The 22915-nt window shown below is 40.4% G+C and overlaps 1 protein-coding gene across 1 annotated transcript in view; it reads left to right on the top strand.

The window, feature by feature from the left end:
- VRK2 (VRK serine/threonine kinase 2) overlaps positions 1–22915 on the top strand; it is a gene marked incomplete at both ends in the record, with an annotated part of 39255 nt that overhangs the window by 12576 nt on the left and 3764 nt on the right. Inside the window, 4 exons of the mRNA XM_080341512.1 lie at positions 7126–7258; positions 15271–15391; positions 17889–17947; positions 19635–19816. Of these exons, the coding sequence (XP_080197638.1) occupies positions 7126–7258; positions 15271–15391; positions 17889–17947; positions 19635–19816 (495 nt within the window). The remainder of the gene's footprint in view (positions 1–7125; positions 7259–15270; positions 15392–17888; positions 17948–19634; positions 19817–22915) is intronic.

The raw sequence follows: 22915 nt of genomic DNA, 5'->3' as shown, positions 1-22915 counted from the left end.
AGTATTTTAAGGTAGTGTGTACTGTACTTTAGCTTGTGCATCAGAGGCATAATGGGATTGTTTCTGGTCAAACAAAAAAATATCTTCCGGACACAGCTTGCACAATATCTTGAAAGACGTATGCTCTGTGGCTTGTGGGGCATAAAAAGAAGGAATAATCTCACCAACACCAAAGCTAAAACTTTCGAATTGCAGACCTAGATATGCCACTAATTGAATATCCTTCCCCTGGTGCTGTTGACTCTGATGTGCTGTCTGCCCCCGTACTTCAGTAAATGTTCTTTACCTGGGTTAGGAGCAGTACTGGACAACATTCTCTCACAGATTCAGGTACATGAGTACTCGCAAAGAGGATTTTGCGTTTGTCATGGCCTGGCTGTTTGCATGTGCTATTAATTTACATGTAATTTTGCCATGAAAGTTGCTTCTTCCTATTCCAAACATGTCCAGATCCCAAGTAAGACTTCACGATGTTGCAGCAGCCTTTTCTATCAATTAAGCTGTCTTTATAACATGCTGGTGAGTTGAATCATAAAATCACAGAATAGTTTGGGTTGGAAGGGATCTTCAAAACCCATCCAGTCCAATCCCCCTGCCATGAGCAGGGACATCTTTACCCAGCTCAGGCTGCTCAGAGTCTTGTCCAGCCTGGCCTGGGATGTCTCCAGGGATGGGGCGTCCACCACCACTCTGGGCAACCTGGGCCAGTCATCTACTACCCTTATTGTAAAAAATAGCTTCCTCATGTCTAGCCTGAAAAAGGATTTTAAGGGGGCACCCGGATTTGAACCGGGGACCTCTTGATCTGCAGTCAAATGCTCTACCACTGAGCTATACCCCCACATATTTGTAATAAATGTCATATGTATTTACCAAAACTGTGTTTTGGGAAGCTCTGCGGAGTATTACTGCTGACTAAGTGTGACAACAATGTGGAATCTCCTGTCCTGTAGCCTCCAAGGTGGTGTCGAAATGCTGTGTTTTAATTTGGCAGTTTTGTACTAACCTTGGACACTTCAGATAAAACCTCAGACACTGTTAGTGCTGCCAAATGCCTGTGAAGTGTTTTGTCCAGCCTTCTCTCTCTGCTGAAATGGTGGATATCGGCAGTGTATTGGTCTCGTTTTTAAAAACAGTGCGACTGAGAGGTGAAGTAATCAACCTCAGCTCAAAATAGGGAGTGAGAGCATCTAGCCGGTGGCAAACTCAAATTCAGGCATACAAGCTGAGAAACCTGTAGTTCCAGTGGGAGTTGGCATAACAAAGCTGTCTGACCTAACAATTTCTGTGGTGAGTTTTTGGTCAGAATTTTATGCCAGTGAGTTCTCGCTCTTTAGGGTCTAGGATTTTAAAAGAAAACAGATTTGAAGTATTCTTTAATTCTAGAAATCTGTTTTTAAAGGAAACCCATAACTAATATCTTAAAAATAATATATATATTCAGAATATATTTCCATATTCTGTTTTGGTGAAGAGACATATATCTCTTAAAACAATCATATGTACCTTTATACTCATCTTGGCGCTTTTTTTGTCATGTAGTGGCTGTTTATGTGAACTTTTATGTGCGAATTTGTCACGGACTTCCTGCAGTTCCAAAAGACATCATTTTTTCTCTTAGACTTTCTGCTGCTTCTCTCTCTTCTGTAAATTAACCTGGTACGTTTATACCACAGCCAATAAATATCATAGTCCCTTTTTTGAAAGAACATGTGAAATCCATACTGCTATCCCCTACCTTCTGTGGCAAGGCTGAGAAACAAATAAAGTAAAGGTCCTGTCACTCTGTGACCTCCAAATGATGTTTAGAAATGGTTAGAAGATCAGAATCAAGTGACCTCAAAGAGCAGCTTGCTGCAGATCTATTCAGTAGAAGGGAGCGAGGCCATTCAGTGAGTTACAGGTCAGAAGATCAATTCTCTAGTCAATATGCTTCTGAACGTGGAGCCAGCACGGTGACTGGCAGAACAAGAGCGATGCACTGAGGGAAGTGCGCAGCCCGCGGATCTTGGAGAGGCCTGGAACAAAACCTGAAGTGATCAGACCTATAAATTACAGAACAAGTGAAGCACTGTCCAAGTATTGTGGTGAGTTAAAGATAATTCGGTGCACAGTAGTACCTGTTTGTGTCATGAAACAGAAAATGTGTTACTGATATAGGCTCTGAAAAAGAAATTCAAATCCGTTAAACTCGTTTAAAATATGATACTATTAAAATGGCCGAACGGTCTCCAGACAAAAGCTTAAAATAAGAGTTTTCAATAAATGAAATAATGTTTGGAAGAATGCCTCTTCAAAATAATTACCGTGTAATATTTTCTTTCCCCCTCACCCCCCATGGAATATATGGGCAGACTTATTTCAGTGTTGCAGACTCAAGTCTGCACCAGAAGTTGCCTATTTGGATTTCTAAGCTGTAAATTTTAATTGCATTGGTACCTCAGTTCTGATTTTGATTTTAAGCATTTCTTAGGCAAGAGAGTTACAGAATAAAACTCTCAGATGTGATTATCATAGATAGCCCTAACCAAAAAGGAAAAAAGAATACAAAAATGTTTTGAAATCGTAAGTTTTAAGAGCAGCTTTCAGTGGAACAGCATAGAGGATACAGAGCTCACATATTGATCATATGGGAAAAACATGCATGAAAACAATTCCAACTTTAAGCTCTCTTTCATTGTGAGGTGAATCATTTTGCTTCCTGCTCTTTAGTCCAGTATGACAGATTTGCTAAAGAGCAGGTGAATTGAGAAAAATGAGAATCTTTTCTGTTCTCCTTTATGCATTTTTAGGAAGGATACAGTATATGGAGGTACCATACAGAAACAGTTTTAAGTCATGGATGCTGCCTGATCTGAGATGTCACTTCACAACTGGATGGCGTTATTTTTTTTCATCAGTCCTGCTGCTACATTTGGATAGAACTGTTTACACTGGTTTATTTTCTTCTTGTAGTAATGACCCGAGTATCTCAGAGTTCAATTGATTCCAGCATTAGGAGTTGCCACTGACAAGTCACGTAATATTTGTTCCCCTCTCTCATTTGTTTAACCTGCTTTCCTCCTTCCTTGGCTTTTCTTTTGTGAGAGATGCCGTTTCTGTCCCAAACATGTGCTTCAGACTTCCTGGCCCAAGAGGGACTTCAGTCGACCTTTAGCCTTTTTGTCATGTATCCAGCTGAAGTTGACAGCACTATGGCCATTAGCAACTAATCTCCCTCTTATTAGTAGGTATCTACTTAATTATTTACAGCGCATTACATAAGCCTATTAATGGAACCACTGGAAAGAAAGTGTACAAAGAAAATCACTGCATTGTTATCCTTTCAGCAATGGATCTCCTGCTATGTGTACTTCAAGATAAAGAGAATACTACAAGAATGCATAGTGCCAGGCTTGTAACTTCCCAGATCAGGGCAGTTATATATCATAACGTATACAAATTGTAAGAATTTTATATGTTTAGCAAATATTTAGCACTTGAGGTATAAAGCACTGTGGTGGAGTCATGCACAGAAAGGACAAGAGGACTGCAGAGTCTACAGCTGGCTGCTTCTGCATATAAATAATTGTTTGTGCCTGTGTGGCAGTTCGCTTGAGTAAGATGGGCACGTTCATGTTTGCATGAAATTAAGTGTGAAGACTTCAGAAATCTGGCTCCTAATCTATAACAAAATCTATTAATAACTAAGCACTGCTGAGTCTAGTGCAGGCTGGGATGTGTGAAAAAGAGAAACTTGAACAAAAATGAATTAAAATAAAGTGTGTAGGAAGGAGTTTACAGGGTAACACAGCTTAACCCAGCTGGTCCAGGTTCCTGGCACTTGTTGCACCTTCATCACCCATGTTATCATTTCTTGTTTCAAGTGTCTTGTTTATCTTACTCTGCATATATTTTGTTCTCTTTTTGTTCTTATTTGTTTTGCTGTTCCTAAAAAAAAGCATGCAGAGGAAAAATATTTATGATATTGAAACACATGCTAACACTGACTTGATTTTGCTCAATATTTAATATTCATCGTCTTTTCCCCCTTCTTATATCCTTAAAAAACTCACATCAACCTACAAATCTGTTAACTATCCCTACTCACCATGTTCTCAGCAAATTTGGAAGGGCACGTTGTGTTACATTGACAAAAAGTGACAGCTAGCTATAAAGAACTATATATCTTTTTTTTAATGATGAAAGGGTTATAATGAGAACTGATAAAAAGAAATTAACGGTAATTTAAAATAACGTAGTCATTCTGATAATGGTTGTGGCAAGGTTGTAACGGTGCATTGCTGGTTTTGTACAAGCTGGAGGGGATTGATTTTTGTTGGTGGCCAAGAGCCTCTGCCATGTTTGTGGAAAAAATGTCATGTAAAAGTTGTGGAAGCGAAAAATGGCAGAGCTAGAAGGAAGCTCAACAGTGAGATTCGTGACCAGCTCCTGGAGGAAACGGTGATACAATCATAGATGTTTCTGCAATTGCGTGTGAGTGGCTTTAAGAAGTGTTTGCTGCTTGGTTTCCAGGTCTTCCCACCGAAGTCAGGGTAACCTAAAGCTACTTCTCAGCTTTAGAGGGGTTTTTCAGTGTAAAAGTGCTCTGCTGATACTACCAAGGGTACCTTAAACAAATCTGTGGTTTAAAGATGGATTAAGGGTACGTAGCTACTGTGATTTCTCTGTAGGATAACCACTAACTTCTTTATGTCGTTCAAGTTTGACAAGCAAATATCTGTGGCTACTTTCTAGATTCCTGGTTGTTAAGATAGTTTGAAAGCCCACCAAAGCTGGGCTGCCATGTGGGAATGTCTATCACATAAGCTAGCGTTCCCAGCCCAGACAGAACCAGAGAGCTGGCAGGGATGTTTTTCTTGCATTGTTTTTTTTAACAGTTAAAAATCTCTTTTTAATAAAAGACATAGCCTGGATTTTTAAAGGTTTACATCCGCTCTGTATTTCATCTTATGCTATTTGGTCAACTGTATGTGTCAGAAATCTATAGTAAGCAAAATCCAAAATATACCAGTTAGCCTGGGAAGAATACACCTTCTAGCCTACTGTCTCCTTCCCAGCCCACAAAGGATGCAGAAGACTCTTAAAACTTGATATTAGAGTAGTTTGAAATTAATTCTCTCACACCAACTGTGGGCTCAATTAGGGCAGGTACCAGAGCATCAGGAATACGCTGGAGAACAAATGCAGGAGAAAATCAAATCGGTCAACCCACTGAAGCTTATGCCTTGTCCTAGATTTTTTAAACCTGCCTACGGTCTTTAATCTTGTATCACAGTTTGTATAGTCTGTCAGGTGAAAAACATCATTGGGAATCTTAAAAGCCTTCACCCTGCAGGAAGTGAGTGTGCATCCCAGCTTACACGCTCCAAATCAGCACAGATCCTGCAGCACAAACAGTAAAACCAAGAGACCGGCCAGCCCAGGATTTGAAGTTGCCTGGAGCACAAACAGGAATCAGTAGTTCAACAGAATGCGGTGCAAAATAATGTGTTTAAGTTTTCTTGAGGGTTTTTGTGTTTGTTTTTCCTCTACCAGGAGTAACATAATGAAATTACAGTGAGTGACAGAAGAGTTTATTCTGGACTTTTAATGTATAAACTTTTTTTAGCTAAAGAGGAAACAAAGCTGAGGTTTGAATAAGAGAAGTTTTCCTTCATAATATAATAAGATTCAGTTGAAATGATCTCTGTGTTCTTTCAGATGGTTTAGCTTTTGCCCCAGAGATCAGTTCCATTGGCAATATAATACCAGTCTGGAGTATTTTTAAATTTTTAAGTGAAAATACCATACTTGGATAGTTATTAAAAAAAAAAAGCAATTACCTAATGTGAGAACTGGTCAATGTGAGGAGCAAAGGCCAGGTGGGAGTGTGAAAATGAGAGTGAGAAAATAACCTATGGGATATTGTGGGGTGGACAGATTGTGATTAAATTCCAGCTGCTTTCAACAAGTTACTGCTTGTCAGCTGCGCTGCAATAATTGCCCGTGTGCGTGTATCAAGTCTACCCCTGTTGGGGGGTAGAACATGTTAATCTGAACTGCATAGTACAGACATGTGCCCTTAATCTAAATTATGTGAGTGGCAGAATTGACGTGGATGCGGTTCTGCGTGCACGATGCCTATAGAGAAATAGAGGCGTAGGAGCCAGATGGCATGTTTGGGTTTGTCTTGACAGGGAGCAGAAGAACTGAAAGTAAAATTCAACTCTCCTGAGCTGTTCTGTTTTCAGCTCCAAATATCATAAAAGTGAACAGGACTAAGTTTAAAGTCAGTTCATGCTTTCACAGTTAAGTCTCAACAATATACAAGTGCATCTCCTGGATACATCGAGAACTGAGAGGCTTCCTCCCTATGGTTATTAGGTGGCTATAGTAAAGTATCTTTGGAAAAATAAGAAACAAAATCAGCTGTGCCGGGGTGGAAAGGTAAATGTGGCAGAATGCGTGAGCTTGCTGCAACATACACAGATGTTTTTTCTTTTACGCTGATTTAGCTCTATGGATTTGCTTCAGAGTAACTTACAGTGAAGTCTGTGACTTTTTAAGATGTATTATGAATTCAGGAGCGATTTGGGGCAGGAGGGCTAGTTTATTTTGCTTTATCTTAACACTTTACATGGTCATGGTCCCTGTCAGTGCTGGAGCCCTGTGGCCAGGCTGGCTGGGGGAAGCTGCTGCCTCTTCTTTCCTCTGGTTTTCAGTTGCTCTTATGAAATTGTACAGTCTCAGCTGATGGAAAATTTGAACAGAGATGTGTATGTGCCTGTCTAAGTAAAGTGAGGAAGGGATCCCATAAGCAACGTGAGGATACATAAAAGGCATATTGCAGTTGATGATGTCTCGATGCCCACCTGGAGAGGGGAGAGCTTAGGAGCAAAATAAAAAGACTGAAATTCTGCTCGACTCTGGAATAAGATAAGAATATAGTAGTGGAAGGATTTAAATGGGGAGGGCAGCTGTTATAGCCCCCAGTTGTACATATTTTATCCTGAGGCACCATTTGGTTTAATAAAATTTAGATCTAAGGCTGTCCTTAACCTATCAGTTTCTTAAGACTTAATTATAAAGGTTATACTTGCAAAGGACAAAAGCATTATTCATTTGTCTGTTCATGTCTTCCAGGTTTATCTTGCAGATTATGGACTTTCCTACAGATATTGTCCCAATGGGAACCACAAACAGTATCAGGAAAATCCTAGGAAGGGCCATAATGGGACAATAAAGTTTACCAGCCTAGATGCTCACAAGGGAGTAGGTAGGTTTCTTTCTTTTATTTCAGAGAAGTGATTACAGAATGAGTAATCAGGCTGTGTGAGCTGATGTATACAATAGAAGTAGTCCTGGGAATTGCTCAGGGTTGATCAGACCCTTGTGTGGTGACTTCTTGTACCTGGGAATGCTTTTCCAGGGCTGCTGGGGGAAGGGGGCAGCACGATTCAAACCGAAAGGCTGCTGGACATGCGGTACTGGAAGGTGGACCAAGATGCCCCAAGAAGAGCTTGCCATTCAACTTAATTAGTTCATGTCGGGAGTACTGGTTTGTGTTTGGTCTCCTCTGTAGAGGCAGAGGCAATATTTTCTAACGTTGTGTTGTCAAGGAAAAATGTTTCGAGTCTGCACTGTCCTTTAGGGAGAGCTGTGTCTAGTGTCACCATCTGTGTTGTGAGAGGATATTTCAAGATGACATTCCTTCTGCCAGGAGAAAAACCTTTTTTGAAGCCATAAAGTGTTAACTTTTTGTAATCTTTTTCCAGTAGCCTTTCATATATCTTACTTATTTAAACTCACTTTGATGGTATTGGAAACACATTTGCAGGTAAATTACATACATAGTCCTTTTATTGGATATTGATTGTACTGCCTTGCATTCCAAGGCAGACTTAATTCAACAATTCCCTAATTAGTTAAAGTCATAACCTATGTCTTGTATTCATTTACCATTAATTAAACCTTAGCTGTTTATTACACTGCAGTCCAAATCCAATAGCAGACCCATAGAGCCATGGAAAAGGGAATGGGAGGTCAATATCGAAAATATATGGTGCAAAGTCCCACTGATGGCTGCATTGTTCGCAATCAATATGGTCAATGCAACACAACTTTCTTAGTTGCTATGTCAGCAAGACAAAAAGTCAATTCTAATGTTATGCTAGGTAAAAAAATGGTGATTATTGAAAAACTTTGACTCTTGCTACAAACCACTGTTTTTGTTAACTTTTCTTTCCCCTGTCCTCCCATCAGCCCCAAAATCTTCTAAACCAGAAGGAATGGTTTTCTGCTGCCAGCTTTGCTAGGATCATAGTGTCACAAGTGAAAACTGTCGTAGAAATTTGTGCTTGTTAATAGCTGCTGAACTGTTACCTTAAACTAATACTTTCTAACGAGTTTTAGTTGGCACAAACAACTGTATATTATTGCTTTTTCTATTAAAAGGACCATTGACCATGTAATGTAGAGGGTCTTGATAATTTGCCGGCGCTGTTAAAACCTGAAATCGTTTAACTCTGGTCATTAGGAAAAATGAAATAAGACTGTCAAGTATTTGCTACTAAGACAATTGCACAATTTCACCTGCTAAAAAATACTTTGTGATGAAGAGGGCATCTGTTTCAGGCTCTTCTAGCCCTCCCAAGCATGCAGTGCATTTGCTGCAGATCTGACTCGGGCTGTTTTTCCTGGTAGCGTGAGCAATGTGGCTGTGTTCTGGTATTTGATGTGGATGCTGTTTGGAGAATAGATGGAAACTGGAGTAGGTGGGATTTGGCAGTTGGATGGTGGTAGCAGGTAGTTTGTTTAGTGGGCAGGTGTCTGTTGATGGGCGTGTGGTTGCAGGACAAATAATTCCTTTTATTTGAAGGAATAGAGAAATTTTACAGACGTGGGTGGTGAAGGGTGTGCACAGGCAAGTGTGACTTGTTATCTTTTGCAATCTATGGGTTAGCTGACCTTGTTAAGTAGCTAAAGCCATGACGGAATTGGTGAAAAGCAGAGGACTCCAGAAAATGAAATATTCAGAAAGGCAGCTTGAGGGAGAGTATCCCCATCTTACACTTGAAAATGTAGTGCTTGTTAATAGCTGCAAATGGAAGATGCGCAGATTTTTCTGATGCTCCTGCCAGAAAAGGCTGCGCAACATGATCTGGTATCTTGCGGAGAATCCAAACTCTTCACATCGAATGACTCAGCTCTGGCCTTGGAACAGCCTGAAGCCATTAAGGTCAAATTACCAGACTTTCCTATTTGCAGCAGGTCTCTCAGCATCCCAGGGAAAATACGCATCTGCAGCGACTTCTGTTGGAGCTTGCACGGGTCCAGATGGCAGAACACAGCAACTGCTTTCCCTCATCTCATCCCTTGTGTGAGCTTTAGAGTTGTTGAGTGGAGATGTTTCAGGATACTAAAAGACTTCCACCAGCTGGGGCAGAGGGCTTCTTTGCTCAACAATCTCCCGTACTCCCAACTCGGGATTGAGTCTCGGTGCAGTTTCACGCACCAAGTGAGGTGGGTGCTCTTCTGGAAACTGTTTGTAGCTGCTAAAGTGTTACCTTAGTCTGCTTCACTGTTGGCAAATTGAAGCTACATAAACGGCCTTCATTCTGGTGTTACCCAATTTATCAGAGTGGAGTATTTTTTTATTTCAGTGCTCTTGGAATAGAGTTCTAATTTTAAAACGTTATTTTATATAAATGAGATCCTTTCCAGAGGGCATTTCCTGAATGTACGTAGCAACATGAATATCTCAAACCTCAAAACCCCTGAATAGTACCAGTTGCTGTATTGAGCTAGACAAATGAGAACATTTTGACTTGCTCATAAAGTAGCGACCTGAACATATAGAGCAATTTGAGGTACATGCTGAAATGTAAAACCAAATTATTAATTTGTTGCTTTCAAAAGTTTCTCTTGGCAATGCTTGAAGCTGATCACCTCCTTGCATAACGCCAATCAAATGCAACCACTTCCCCCTAATTTAAATCAACACTGGTGTTCCCTAGTCGAATGGACAGTTTAACCCAGTTGCATGATGACTTATTCCCTTTAGTTTTGTGCAGCTCATCTGGGGCCTTCCAGGCCTGTCGGATGTTCACAAGTATTTGCAACATCAGCTGCATCCCTGGCTGTGTCCGGACTTCACTTTGAACCCAGTCAGGGCCCTATGTTGGGCTTTGCCACAGGATCTGACCCACCCCATCAGCGTTCCTGTACTGGGTGGCTCCATCTTATTGCAACGAGCATGTGGGGTTTTTTTTACATTTAAAACATTTTAATTTGATGCAAATTTCATATGGCACAACTATGCTGTTAGTTGTAGTGTATTTGAGTGTATTAATTGTATTCATTTCTAAAGACCATCCTGTACAAACAGTATTACATTTTTGTTTGTTCATTGATAATTAAAGAGAATTATATCCCTACCCAGTGTGCATTTAAAAAGTTGTTACATAGTTAGTGTTAAAAAGTAATATTTGGATCAATGTCTCCTATGGATTTTTGTAGATTTTTCTACTCACTGAGGCATGCAGTCAATACCTAATTTCTCTGGAGATATACTGCGCTTAACATATTGAGTTTTTTTAAATACTCCAGTCCTGTGCATTGAGTGCGTAAGACCAGTTTTAATTTGCTATCATTGACGAACGTAAGAGTATGAACTGTCTATGCTGAATTCACTCCAGCATATGTTTGTGTTTGCCATAGATTTCAAGATAACTCTCTTCTTCCTTTTAACAACGCTTCACAGTAACTATTACCAGTTTCGCCATCTCTTGCGTTGCGTAGATCTCCTACCAAATCCTTGCAGAACCTGTATCTACTGCTGCTGTTTGATATTAAAAACATAGCTCAGTGCTTGGCCATTTTTCTTTTACATGCAGGGGTTGACTGTAATTTATGCAGGGTTCATTTTGTGAGGAAAGATGTGCAAGAATATAAACACCCATGCCTGGAAACATATTATTTCTGAGCCTGCATGACTTCCAGAGAACTTCAGCTCTAAATAGTTCTGGATCGAGAGGTTTATGTGGTGTCTGTCCATGCAGAGTTAAGAGTCAGGGGAAGCCTGTTGGATTTTTTTGGCAGTCAAAGGAATTATTGATTTGCTGCAGTTCGGTGTGTGTTTCCCAAAGATCATGTGTGGGACAAACTGTAAATCCTAAAAATAAAAGGAAAATAGAAGTGTTCTGGTGAAAAATGGGTGGAACTTTGCCGTGTGAAATAAATAAAACGTTGCAGTTTCTGAGTGTTGGATTAGAAATGTGTGCCCAGCTTCTGAGCAGGTACCTTGCACTTCTTGCCACCACAGTTTTCTCTCCCAGCCAGATCTCGTGGTGGAGCTCCCATGCATGTTGTCCGCTCGTTAGGCTGTTGTGACTCTCCAGGACAGCTCTGCCATGTCCCAAACGGGGTTCTCTGGAAGAGATGTGATGACGCCGTGTTTGCACTGGATTTCTTTGCGGTATTGCGCGGTGGTGGTTTTTGTCAGCGAGTACTCCAGCAATGTGCCAAGCTAACGCTGCAGAACTGGACACAAGGGAAAGAGAGATTGTTCCCGGCTCCTGCTGGCAGTTGCCCTGCCTGAGACTGGATAACTGTACAGAATGGTCTCTAAGCAGTAACATTTATCATAAATTTATCTATATTTATCTAACCTTTTCCCTGTAGCCACCCACTATTCAGTTAGTGACTATCCTGCTGCAGTGAACTCCTCAGACTGACCAGGACCTTGGGGAAGCAATACTTAATTTTTAATTTAATACTTAGCTTTTTCTTTGGTCTTTTTGTTTCTCCTGCCCCTAATAGATGCACTGATTTTTGACAAGTCTTGTATTTGTCTGTTTTATTTTAATCATCTCAACCTTGAGTCAAGAAGTTACATCACTTTTAGTTCATTTATTATATTAAAATTTTGTGATAATACATTTTAAACCTAATTACATTGCTCCGTGGTCATGTTAACACTCCTTTCCTTTAGGGGCTTTTGGATTGATGGCTATGGTATGAGTTGGCGTTTGTGAATGAACAGGAGCGTGTGTGCTGTAACGCCAGCGAGAGCTGGAGGTTCCACTGTGTGTCAGTGCAATCTGAGCAACTGAAATGATCCTTGTTATGAAAAGCCTCCAATCTAAAGAATCACTGATGTTGAAATTATAATGCAACAATGCTAATTAAAAATAATAGAAGAACATTTCATCTGTCACTCGTTAGCCTCCTAGATCGTTCTAAAAGGCTTGAGAAAGTTGGCTTAATAAGGGCCATCAAGGAACACTCCCATTTTTACGTGGGTTTCAGACGAGTTCTTGAGAGCAGTGTAGTTTGGAGAGCATATTGTGGCTGGTGTGATATCATTTATGTTCTGGTTTGGAATAGGAATCTGCATATAAATTAAGGGCTCAGATAGTTGCCAAATCCAGTATATGGAGATACAGAATATATTTTCATCTCAGGGTGGATTGCTCCAGTTACGTTATTCTGAGTTAACGTTGAACCCCGTGCCTGCATGTTGAGTGTGTTTGTGGTGTGTATAAAACTCCTTAGAGCCTGACTCTGATTTCGTTGACATGGCTGTTAATTCATTCACTTCAGTGGAATTGTTCCTGATTTATCTTTGCGGGAGTGAGGACAGAATCAGACCTTAAATCTTAAAATTAACAAAATAAACTATAAAAATATTGTGAAATAAAATATTGCCAACATATTCCCACTAAATAGTATTCCATATGAGACTAAAGTAATGATTAAACAATTTCTGGTTAATAGAAAAGCAGAAATCAAAGATCTATTAAAAAGAAAGAAGAAAAAAAAAAGAGCCAACAAGGTTTTAGTTTACAGAGAAAAGAATTTGATTTAAATAAGTACTATTTTGAATTGTAGCAGTGACAAGTTATCAAGCAGAATTGTTTTATTTTTGCATGGCTATCACATTTAAAATTAAGCCAGACTGACTTCTCTCAGTTAATATTTATCAAAAATTCTTGTAACCACCAATTGTATTAGCAGATCTATTTTTTCAAGTAAACATATAGTTGAGATTTAGGTATTAGTGCTTTATTTAGGCTTAGAAATCTATTGTTTATGGATAATATTAATTAAAGGTCAGTTAGTTGAATATTTTCTACTAAGTCTCTGAATTCTTTAGGAAGTTGAGGAAGTTGGCATCTCTAACACGGAGCTGACAAAGCAGCAGAGAGAAACAATCAGCTTGTGCAGTCAAATCAGCCAATGCTGGCATTTGTATGTGGTTCTATGACAAACACATGTAAACGGCTTTCTATAGGTCTCACTTGCACACGCACCTCCCGGTTTGCGATGGCTTTGCCCTCGTTAGTCAGGAAATGGCTGGACGAGCTGCATGGGAGCGAGAAGGTAATTAGTCATGGCCAAACCGTTAACTGTGAAGTAAACTTGACTCTCTGGGGACTGTTTTGTCAGAAAATGAGTTATCTTAGGTTAGCCTCTGAAATCTGATTGACTTAGCATTGTTTACAGATTCATATCAATTAGTCCCTCAGTGGAAAAAAAGCGGCCCATTGTCTTTTTGGCAATTTTTCTCAAGAGGCCACTTTCTGTAGCCCATCTTACGCTAACAGGTGCCAGGAAAGCGTCGGCTGAAAATGAGAGGATCTGCAAGCAAAAGTGCTGCCTGATATGGTTGTAATCTGGAATTGCCATAATGGAAAAAGGAGTTGTGAACACATGTGTATGAATGGAATTGTTCCACAGTTAACAGGAGATTTATGGCTGAAGAAATCACTACCGAACAGCAAGTGGTAGAGATTGTGTGTTTTTATTTTAATATGAGAGCCAAGTCTTGCATTAGGATGTTGCTGAATCTAGTGCAGAAAATAAACGACACCCAAGGGATGTTGTAGCATTCTGTTAGATTGAAGGGCCTTTAATAATCCCGTAGTCTAATAGCAGTTAAGATAGAGAACATAGAAGAACTAATCTTCTGCTTTTACAATAATGTGTGTATGGTAACAAGAAACAGTTATGATGTGTTGGCACCGTAGCTTTTAGCAGATGACTTTTAAAATTAAAAGATAGGTTTGCTGAGTGACTTTCTGGAATTTATGTAATGAAGGCCCATAAAATGTGATAACCGTTTACAGCTGGATTAACAGCACTACACTCAACTACTCGTCTTCACACTAGACAGAAAGTACCAAACTAATCTGAAATCCTCTTTTTTTTTTTTCCTGGAAAGTGCAGATTCCTTTGGGAAGATCTTAAATTTAACTTGTACATCTGTCTTTCTTTAATGATGATTTTGCAGATTCTGCGTGGTCTTCACTTGCAAACTATAGGTTGCAAGTCAAATGTGTACAAAGAGCAACTGAACATGCAGGATCGCAGCAATATTTTCAAGTTTCGTTTCCTCTGAATAGCAGCAAGCAATAGCAATTCTATTAGTATCACACTTCTTTTTCTCTTTCTCTTGGAAACGTCAATCTGTAGATTAACTTCAGTTACCTGTTTTCCTGCATAGATGATGTTTGGGGATGGGGTTATTTTTTGGTGGAATTGTATCTACTGTATTTGTGTTCTGTAGTTAGCGTATCTGTTTGGGGTGTGCAAGAGAAGAGTCAGTTGTTCCTGAAATAACTTTAATTTTGGAAGTAGTAGTGGTAAGTTTACACAAGCTAACAGCAAGTGTATTTTAGCCTGTGCTATGACTCTGAACACGGGACTTGTAAGGAGACAACTTTGGTGTGTAAATGTACACTAGATGGCACTTTTGTCATATCTTCCAAGTTCAAGCAGCTCTGTAGGAGAACAGGAAAGGCCATCAGTGTTTAGTCTGCACTCGCAGGGTCCCTGCATGACCAATGTGGACCCCATGGACTTCCTGGAACATGTGTTAGCAATTTAGCAGCAGACATTTATTTCTTTGTTTTACTGCTTGGCTCTTTGAGAAAGTGTTGGTACTCGGTTATGGGCTGTCTGGATCATGTCAGAGGCCACGGGGATCAAGTCCATGTGACAGGCCAGGCTGAGGAAGGATGGAGCTGGAGGAGGTGAGGAAGCTGACCCTGGCCACAGCAGCAACAAGTCACTGCCTGCCCGTGGCCTGCAGCCAAACGCCGGGGCGTTTTAGGGCTAATACAGCTGAATAAACAAAACACTTTGCCCATTTGGCTTTTTCATATTTCATCAACACTAGCTCAATCAAAGTCTTTTTTTACTTCCTAAGAAGAGGTTCTTATTCTTCATCTTTTTTTTTTCCTATTCTTTTCTTTCCCTCCCCACCCCTCCCTCCCTACTTTTTAGCCCCGTCCCGACGAGGTGACCTTGAAATCCTTGGCTACTGCATGCTGCACTGGTTGTGTGGGAGGCTGCCCTGGGAACAGAACCTCAACGACCCTGTAGCTGTCCAGGCTGCGAAAACAAAGTAAGTATAAGCCAACACATACGTGCGCACATGCATCCCAGCTTGCAAAATCCTCATCGTTTAACAAAACAGGTCTGAAAAAAGACACCTTTACATCTCCTAGCATAGCACCTTACAAGAAAGCTAATACCATTTTCCTTAATTGAGATGCTAGAAGTGGTTAAACGTGGACTCTGTGCATATATACCCTCTTGCACATGCTCATGTATGTGCTGCTACAGAGAGGTGAGAAATTGAAAGGCACGGTACACAGCTGCTTTGTCTGCTGTGTAGTGTTTTTAATACTCTTCTTTGAAGAAAGCATTTGTGACTTAGTACAGGTCGTCTTGCACAGCAGAAAGTTCTGTGTTTCCATGAACCTTCATGGGTACTTTCCAGAGACTATGGTACAGACGTCTCTGGAAAGATTTTTCCACATGTGCATTTAATTTATTTTACTTTCTATATGATACTATTTTTCAGATGTTTCTATGTAGGTTTTTAATGTTATATAAGCATACTGCTGTTGCAAACAATTAACTACAAAAATATTGAAGAACTTGATTAAAATCTTTCCTTTTTCCCAGCATGACTCATTTACAGCTTACTAAAGCAACAGAGTGTATTAGTGTTTTCTTTCTCTGCTTTTACAATTGGGACTTGAGAGAGTTAATTGTATGTGGTCCAGTGTAGCCTGTGGAAAGCTACACAGAAGAGTAGTTGCCCATAAATGTAAGGGCGCAATTGGAGAAGGCAGCAAACTTTTAAGTAGGGCAAGTCACAACAGAGGTACACAATAGGGAGAGCTGATCCACAGAAATCAATCTGCAAATTCAGTGTGGCATGGGCTCTCAGCAGAGAAAAGGTTAGCCTGCAGACTGCGGATAATACAGATTGCATCTGTAAATGTTGACATCGGATGTTATGTTTAATATTTCTCCTTTAGAAGTTCTGATCATTACACAACCCCCTGCAAGGTAACACTTATACAATTCAATGTTAAATCAATTTAATCAATCAAGCTGCTTCACTAATTCTTCCCTTGCGGTTAACCCTTAAATGGCTCGCGTTTGCAGGATGCCCAGTGAACAGAAGCTCAGAGGAAATGCATGGAAAATGATACAGATTCCATGTATCAGAAATATCCTATTAGTCTATTGAATTAAATTCTTGGTATTAAGTAACTTCCCCAGGTCATCCCCTTCTGTTTATCTTAATTTTCAGTGCCCATACTGTTTTCAAAGGCCAGAAATAGACATCCGGATAGATGAGTGTATCCAGTTGCTTATCAGTTAATACATTACCAGCACAGTCAAATCCCTTCTGAGCGTGCGGGTCCTTTGCTGTGGGGTCTGTGTGGGGCTGGGGCTGGCACTGGGGTGCAGCCGAAAGGCAGGAGCCAGAGCAGCACTCCAAACTCACCACTTCATTCCTCCTCTCATCCCTTTGCTACAAGTTCTTAGTCTTCCAGTAACGCTGGGTTGATGAGGCAACTGTGCCGAAGCTTTGGCCATTAAGGACTGCTGGTATGTTTCAGTTTAGAAATGTTTGCGCCATGCTGTAATCAGAAGAGAAGCTCCATTTGAATTAGAATTTAAGATAGATTACAGGCAAATATTTATATTTAAATGTTTCATTTCCCCCAAATTGAAACCCCTATTTCTGATACTACACAGCAGAAAATTGAATTGAAGGTTATTAGCCAATGCATCCCAACTTTTTGCATTTTAGAACACATCCTGGTACTGATTGGATCTTTATGGCTCCTTTAAGCAAATAAACAAAAAAGGGTTCCTTAACAGTATTAATAGATAGACAAACAGATTTCACTTCGTTGGGGCAAGAGGGCTCGTGCAGCTGCAGGTTCCTTCAGCTGCTGCGAGATGATCCGGCTTCATGTCTGCACAAGGTGAGAGCTGCTGTTGCTTCAGCCATTCTTAGTGTGTGATTGATTCTGAGCTCCAGTGTCCTTTGCTCTTTCTGTTTCTGGATGGACAGAAAGTACGTCTGTGGCCCTGCCCTTCAGTTTATGAAGTGCATGGGGCTTAAGATTGTCTAACTTCCCTCTCCCGCTTTGTCCCTACTTGCAGCCCTGAGGGCCATCACCCCGCGGCCCATGAGCCATGTGGCAGAAAGAACCTGATGCTAAATGACTAGTAGGCAGACCAGAAGTGCTTCGTACATTCCAAAATACAAATATTAATCATTGCGCTGAAATCAGAAAAAGCAACTTCAGCTCAAAGGCTTTTTCTTTCTAGAAAGCTTAAAACATCTGCAAAGAAAAACTTAAAGTGCAGCCTTAGCTGTCAGCCTGGTCTTGCTGAAATCAGCAGTCTCCAAAGAGTTAAAAATATAGCTGGTAAGAGGAGATTTTGTTTTAAAAGCAGTACTGTGAATCATTAGCTATCCTGGAGGTCCACTCCCTTTGGAATTGAGGCTTGCTGTCTTCCTAAATCCCAAATGAAGAATCACCTGCTCCAAAACCACATTGAATTGTTGCACTCTCATGTTGTTTCAGACTCATGGATGAGCTCCCACACTCAGTGCTGGAATGGGATTCTTCTGGAAGCAGCTGTGGTAAGTGTGCTCGCACTATGTACCATACAGCTCATTAGCCTGTTCCAAAAACCACTTAAATGTCTTACTCTACTTGGGGGAAGCAGAAGTAAAAGTAACACAAATTTAACAGTCTTCAATTTAAAATCTTAAACGTATTGCGAAGTTTTGCACCTTAAGGTAGACGCTTTTGCCAGGGCTGAGCTCTTAGGGCAAGCTACAGTGTGCAAGCAGAATCAAGCCCTTGAAATCCAGCCTGCATGAACCGCTCTTACACACACCTATCCGACAGAAGAATTTTGCCTGTATTTAGTTGCTGACACAGTATCTATGTAATACTCATTGTTAGGTTATGTCACACTCCTTAATTCAGGGCGCAATTAAATTGAACTCATGTTTCTGACTTTAGTGGAACTGGATCAGGCCCTTCAGGTAAAACTTCTTATACTTGAAGCATTTTCAGCTCAAAGGCTTGTTAGCGCAAGGGGAGAAGGTAAATTGATGGATGCTGTTGAACGCTGGTCACTCTGCAATACATGGTGCTTACTGACACCGGATACTTAACGCTTTTATTGCAGGAACTCATTTTCTGTTGCTTTCCTGCATTATCCCATCATCGAGTACTAAGTAGATGATATAAAGATGACTAAATTTTCAGCCCCAATGTGTTGTAGTACAACAATCTTGATCAGTCTCATCTGTGATCTACGCCATAGAGTGACATAAGGGATCTTAGCCGTATGTAATCCAAGGTGTTAGTAACTATTTTAGAAACAGAAGTAGCTGTTGGTATGGAAATAGTAAGCAACTGTCTACTAAAGGTTTATCGCTCAGTATTCAGAGTCTGAAAAAGCAAATGAATGGACAGTTTGTCTTGTGCTTCTTCCTTCACTGAAATACAAAAGGAACCCAGGGAAAACACCAAACTTCCTTCAAAAGTCAGGATCTATTTTTTTATTTATTCACGTTCTGTATTGGAATTATTGGAATGCATCGTGTATGACATAAAATATATTCATGATGTGTATGCATATTTAATCAATCTTTCCTGCTGGGATTTTACCAGATGCTAATATCTGGTGTAGTACTCGGGTTTTAGGATACACTTGGGTCTCCAACTGAAAGCGAAGTTTGATCCACCCCATATGTTTTTCCTAATGGCATTATTTCTGCCCATTTAGTGGTTTCCCTGTTTCCAGAACCACTCAATAATAGCAAAATAATGCTGCTGTTAGACTGCTTTAGGATGTAATCTCAAAACCAATATTTGTTGGAGTATTAGAACTAAACAATATGTTGCTTTTTTCCAAAGCCTTCAGAGTACAGTATCTGTGCAGATTGAAATAGTGTTGGTGAGAGTAGTTAATATTTAAAGGGGTATTATGATCTATCAAATACGAAACACTTCTGTTTTACACACAACTATCAATATTTGTCGATAAAGTCTTTTCATTAATTTTTATACTTCGCTTTCGTGTGCATAATGAGATATAGCACTCAAGGTTTAGCTTGTTTATCCAAGTCTGTCTTTTCCTTTTCCCATCTCACCAAGACAAGATACTGTCAGTTCTGTGTTTTGAGCGTGGCTGTAGCTGAAATTGTGTCATCTTGTTTGGCAATGTAGGATTGGCAACCATTTTGGAATGAAATTCTTTCTGAAGTTCTAGGTCTGCACCAAGTGAAATTTCCATTAAAATATGCTCCGCAGGTGAAACATCCAAGTTTTTGGCATGTGTTTACGGCTTAGCTTACGATGAGAAGCCAAAGTATGAAGTGCTCAAGAAAATCCTGCTGGCTGGACTAGAGTCGAGCGGAACTCGCTACGACGGCCCTCTGGAATTTTCTGCCGCAGCGTGCGCGCGAAACCACCGTGCGGCTACGGCTTCAAAAGTAAGACAGACAGTTCTGGGATCATTTCTGCCATCTCCTGCTTGATTGTTGCCTTTTCTTTTGTGGAAGAGGAAATAGCTTAAGATCTCAAAATGAGACTGACACAGCAGTTCTTATGCCTGAAATACACCATGTTTGTTAATTCCTGTTTCCCCTGGCTTTGCTAAAACGTGGGATGTCAACCCTTAAGGAGGAAGAACTGTCATGAGTCCTTTTGACCTGCAGCCTCTCACTTCAAAGCGGTAGGTCTGTGGAGAATGATTTACTTTCAGGATAATGGGGAAGTCAAGGACTTTGTTCGCTAACATCTTGAAGACAAGCCTGAATGCCAGGTTTTTCCTTCATTCCAGATTAAAAGCAAAGTTACCTTTATTAGTGAAAGCATTTAATTCATTTTCTCACTTTCAAAATGCTCTTTGTCATTTGCCTTTATACTCCTGCAGCCAGGAACGTGGAGGAGGTATTATTCTGAGATTTAACTGTTATTGGAACACTATATGATGCACTAACACCGAATTTTAAAACTGACAGCTATTGTTATTTTCTTCCTTTTGTACTTTTAAGTCTGAAAGTACACAGTTAATAAAGCTGTGTTTTAATAAGTGGCGATTGAGGTAATTAGCAGTCTTACTGGACTTGCTGGGAAATGTCAGTCCCAGCATCCCTCTGCCGCGCAACTGCCCGTATGCAAGAGCCCCGTTTCTGTCTCTGCTGCGTGTGCAATAAGGCAGGGTCAAGGTACCATTCATTTTTAATATTTCTGGTGAACTTTGGACCATCACAAGCGTACGTGAGCCAAGAATGCAGGATGCAAACTAATGTGACTGATAGGCTGCTAGATGAATGGTGATTCAAGTATCGGTGCACAGATGGTTCTGATTTGCTGAGTTTTGTAGCTGCTGCAACTGAAGACATAAAATATCCTTCTAGTCATAAATTAGCTCTTTGGAAGCAAAACCTTGGCACCAGAGCTTTACAACCTTCAATTAGTAGGGAAAGAAGTATTTGAATGACTGTGGTATTGACATCTGTAGGCCCGCATAGTAATCATTCCTAATAGAAGAGAATATCTGTTTGAGGGGGTTTTGCATGGCTAATTAACCACCAGTGAGAATATGTAATTTTTTCATGATCTCCTGATTGTCACCTTTCTCTCATGATACAATTACATTTTATTGTAGCAAGTGCCTCGCAAACCAATTGTCAGCACTATTTACGTATTATGGAAGGCAGAACAAAAGTTCATGTTTAATAAAAAGGCACTGGGTTTTGATCTTGGTAATTACAGATACTTATTTTAGCAATTTTATTGACTTTTCTGGTTTTATAACTTTTTTTTTTTTTGTCTTTTAACAAACCCAAAAGGTAATTCAATGACAGGATTTCTCTTGCTGGGATGGCAACCACTTTGTCCTCACTAATTTGAGAGGCTTTTTAAAATGTTTGTACTGTTTTCTGAACTGGGATATCAGGTAGCTGGTAACCGATCTCCAGCTGATCCAGTTGGATCTCTGCTTCACAAGAGTCTTTGATTTCTTGGAGGCAGATACTGACTAGTAAATCTATTTTTTTTAATGTTTATTGCCTGGCCTAAGACATGACAGCATGCTGGCACCAAAGCTGATCCCGACCTTCCAGGCTGTAAAAGCTGCTGTAGCACTTGCTGTTTGCAAGTGCACAACCCCTCTGAAAACTCCAGGAGTGAAGAGTGTCAGTTCTCACCACTCTCGTGCCGTAGGCTGACGCAGAATTGGTTTTGATGGCCAAGAACAAGATCAGGGGGAATGTCTGCATGTTACTAAAACTTGGCACCTGTCATCACTTTTTCAGAGAAATTCTGTGTTGAGTGTCTTGCTTGTTGGATAGTAAGAATGTTAGCGCTGCTCCCATGATCACCTGGATTTACGTGTGTTTCTTTGGCCAGCTCTGCTGCTTCTGTGTGCGAATTTCCTGCAATGCTCACTGCAAAACAGGTGCAGAAAAATTTCTAGGGATATTCAAAGGACTTAAGGAGTACTTAAATACAACTGGAGAGAGCAGATAACTGAACTTGCTCTATGTTTATTGCTATTTTCGGAGAACTGGATTTTTCAGGCCGTGGTGTTTGGCTGTGGCTATTCAAGGCTTGGTGCACTTCGGTGCTCCAGCCCTGATGCTGCTCTCTGACAGGCAGGCACTTCCCACTGCATCTCTTCACGGCACTGTCTGTCGTTATCCTGGGGCTGACTCGTTTCATCTCGGCCCTCTGCATTCCCTTTCCACCTCTCCTTTTATTCACCAAACACTTCTCCCATTAAAGAGGCAACCTAAGAATAGTGGGAGCCACTACAAACAATCCACTGTCTCCTCACTTCTTGCTTATGAGCAGAATGTGACTCCAGATGACCTGTCTGATTCCACCTCTACCCGTTTGGTACACAGGAAAGAGGTGCTTTTGGGTTAATTCCCTTCTGAAGACCAGTAAACACCCGTAAGTACCAAGAAAGGGATCCTGTAACACCAGCTTCTTGAAGAGGAATTGCTAGAAAACATGAATTTTAAGATGCAGCTCCCTGTATAGTACAAGAATCTAATCGTGAGACGACATAAGAAGCCTGAGTGGCTACATCCTGGTTCTTTGTTTCAATGGCACACCAAACATAGATGAGAAAATATTGTGTTAATTTTCAACTTTACTTACCACAGTTTTTGGAACTGGATAAATATTTTCAGCTTTTTCACCCCAGTGCAAGTGTTAGGGCCAGCTGAAGTATGATAAGGCCAGCTGACTGCTTACTTTGAATAATTGCATCAAAACCAACCCGTCATTTTTATTAGTATGGAATATTGTAATTTTTAGGTTCTCAGGGCTGTCTGCAGCATTTTTTTTCTGGGGTGGACTGTTTGAAAGCAGCTGGAGTTATTCAGAGCAGCTAGATCTTTATGTTGCTAACCATCAGTAATTTTCACAGAGCAGAACTACAGATTGTATCCTTAAAAGGTGTTTTGGATTAAGCAATGTATGAGGTGCTAGTGGCATTTTAAACGGTATGTAGGTTTTGCAGTTTCTATCTCCTGTATGTATTTAATTTGCAGTAGGAAAAAGGAGCCCATTAGTTT

This window comes from Nesoenas mayeri (assembly GCF_963082525.1).
Source record: "Nesoenas mayeri genome assembly, chromosome: 3".
NCBI lineage: Eukaryota > Metazoa > Chordata > Aves > Columbiformes > Columbidae > Nesoenas > Nesoenas mayeri.
The sequence above is the reverse complement of the archived record's forward strand: the minus strand, read 5'-3'. Positions and strand labels throughout refer to the sequence as shown.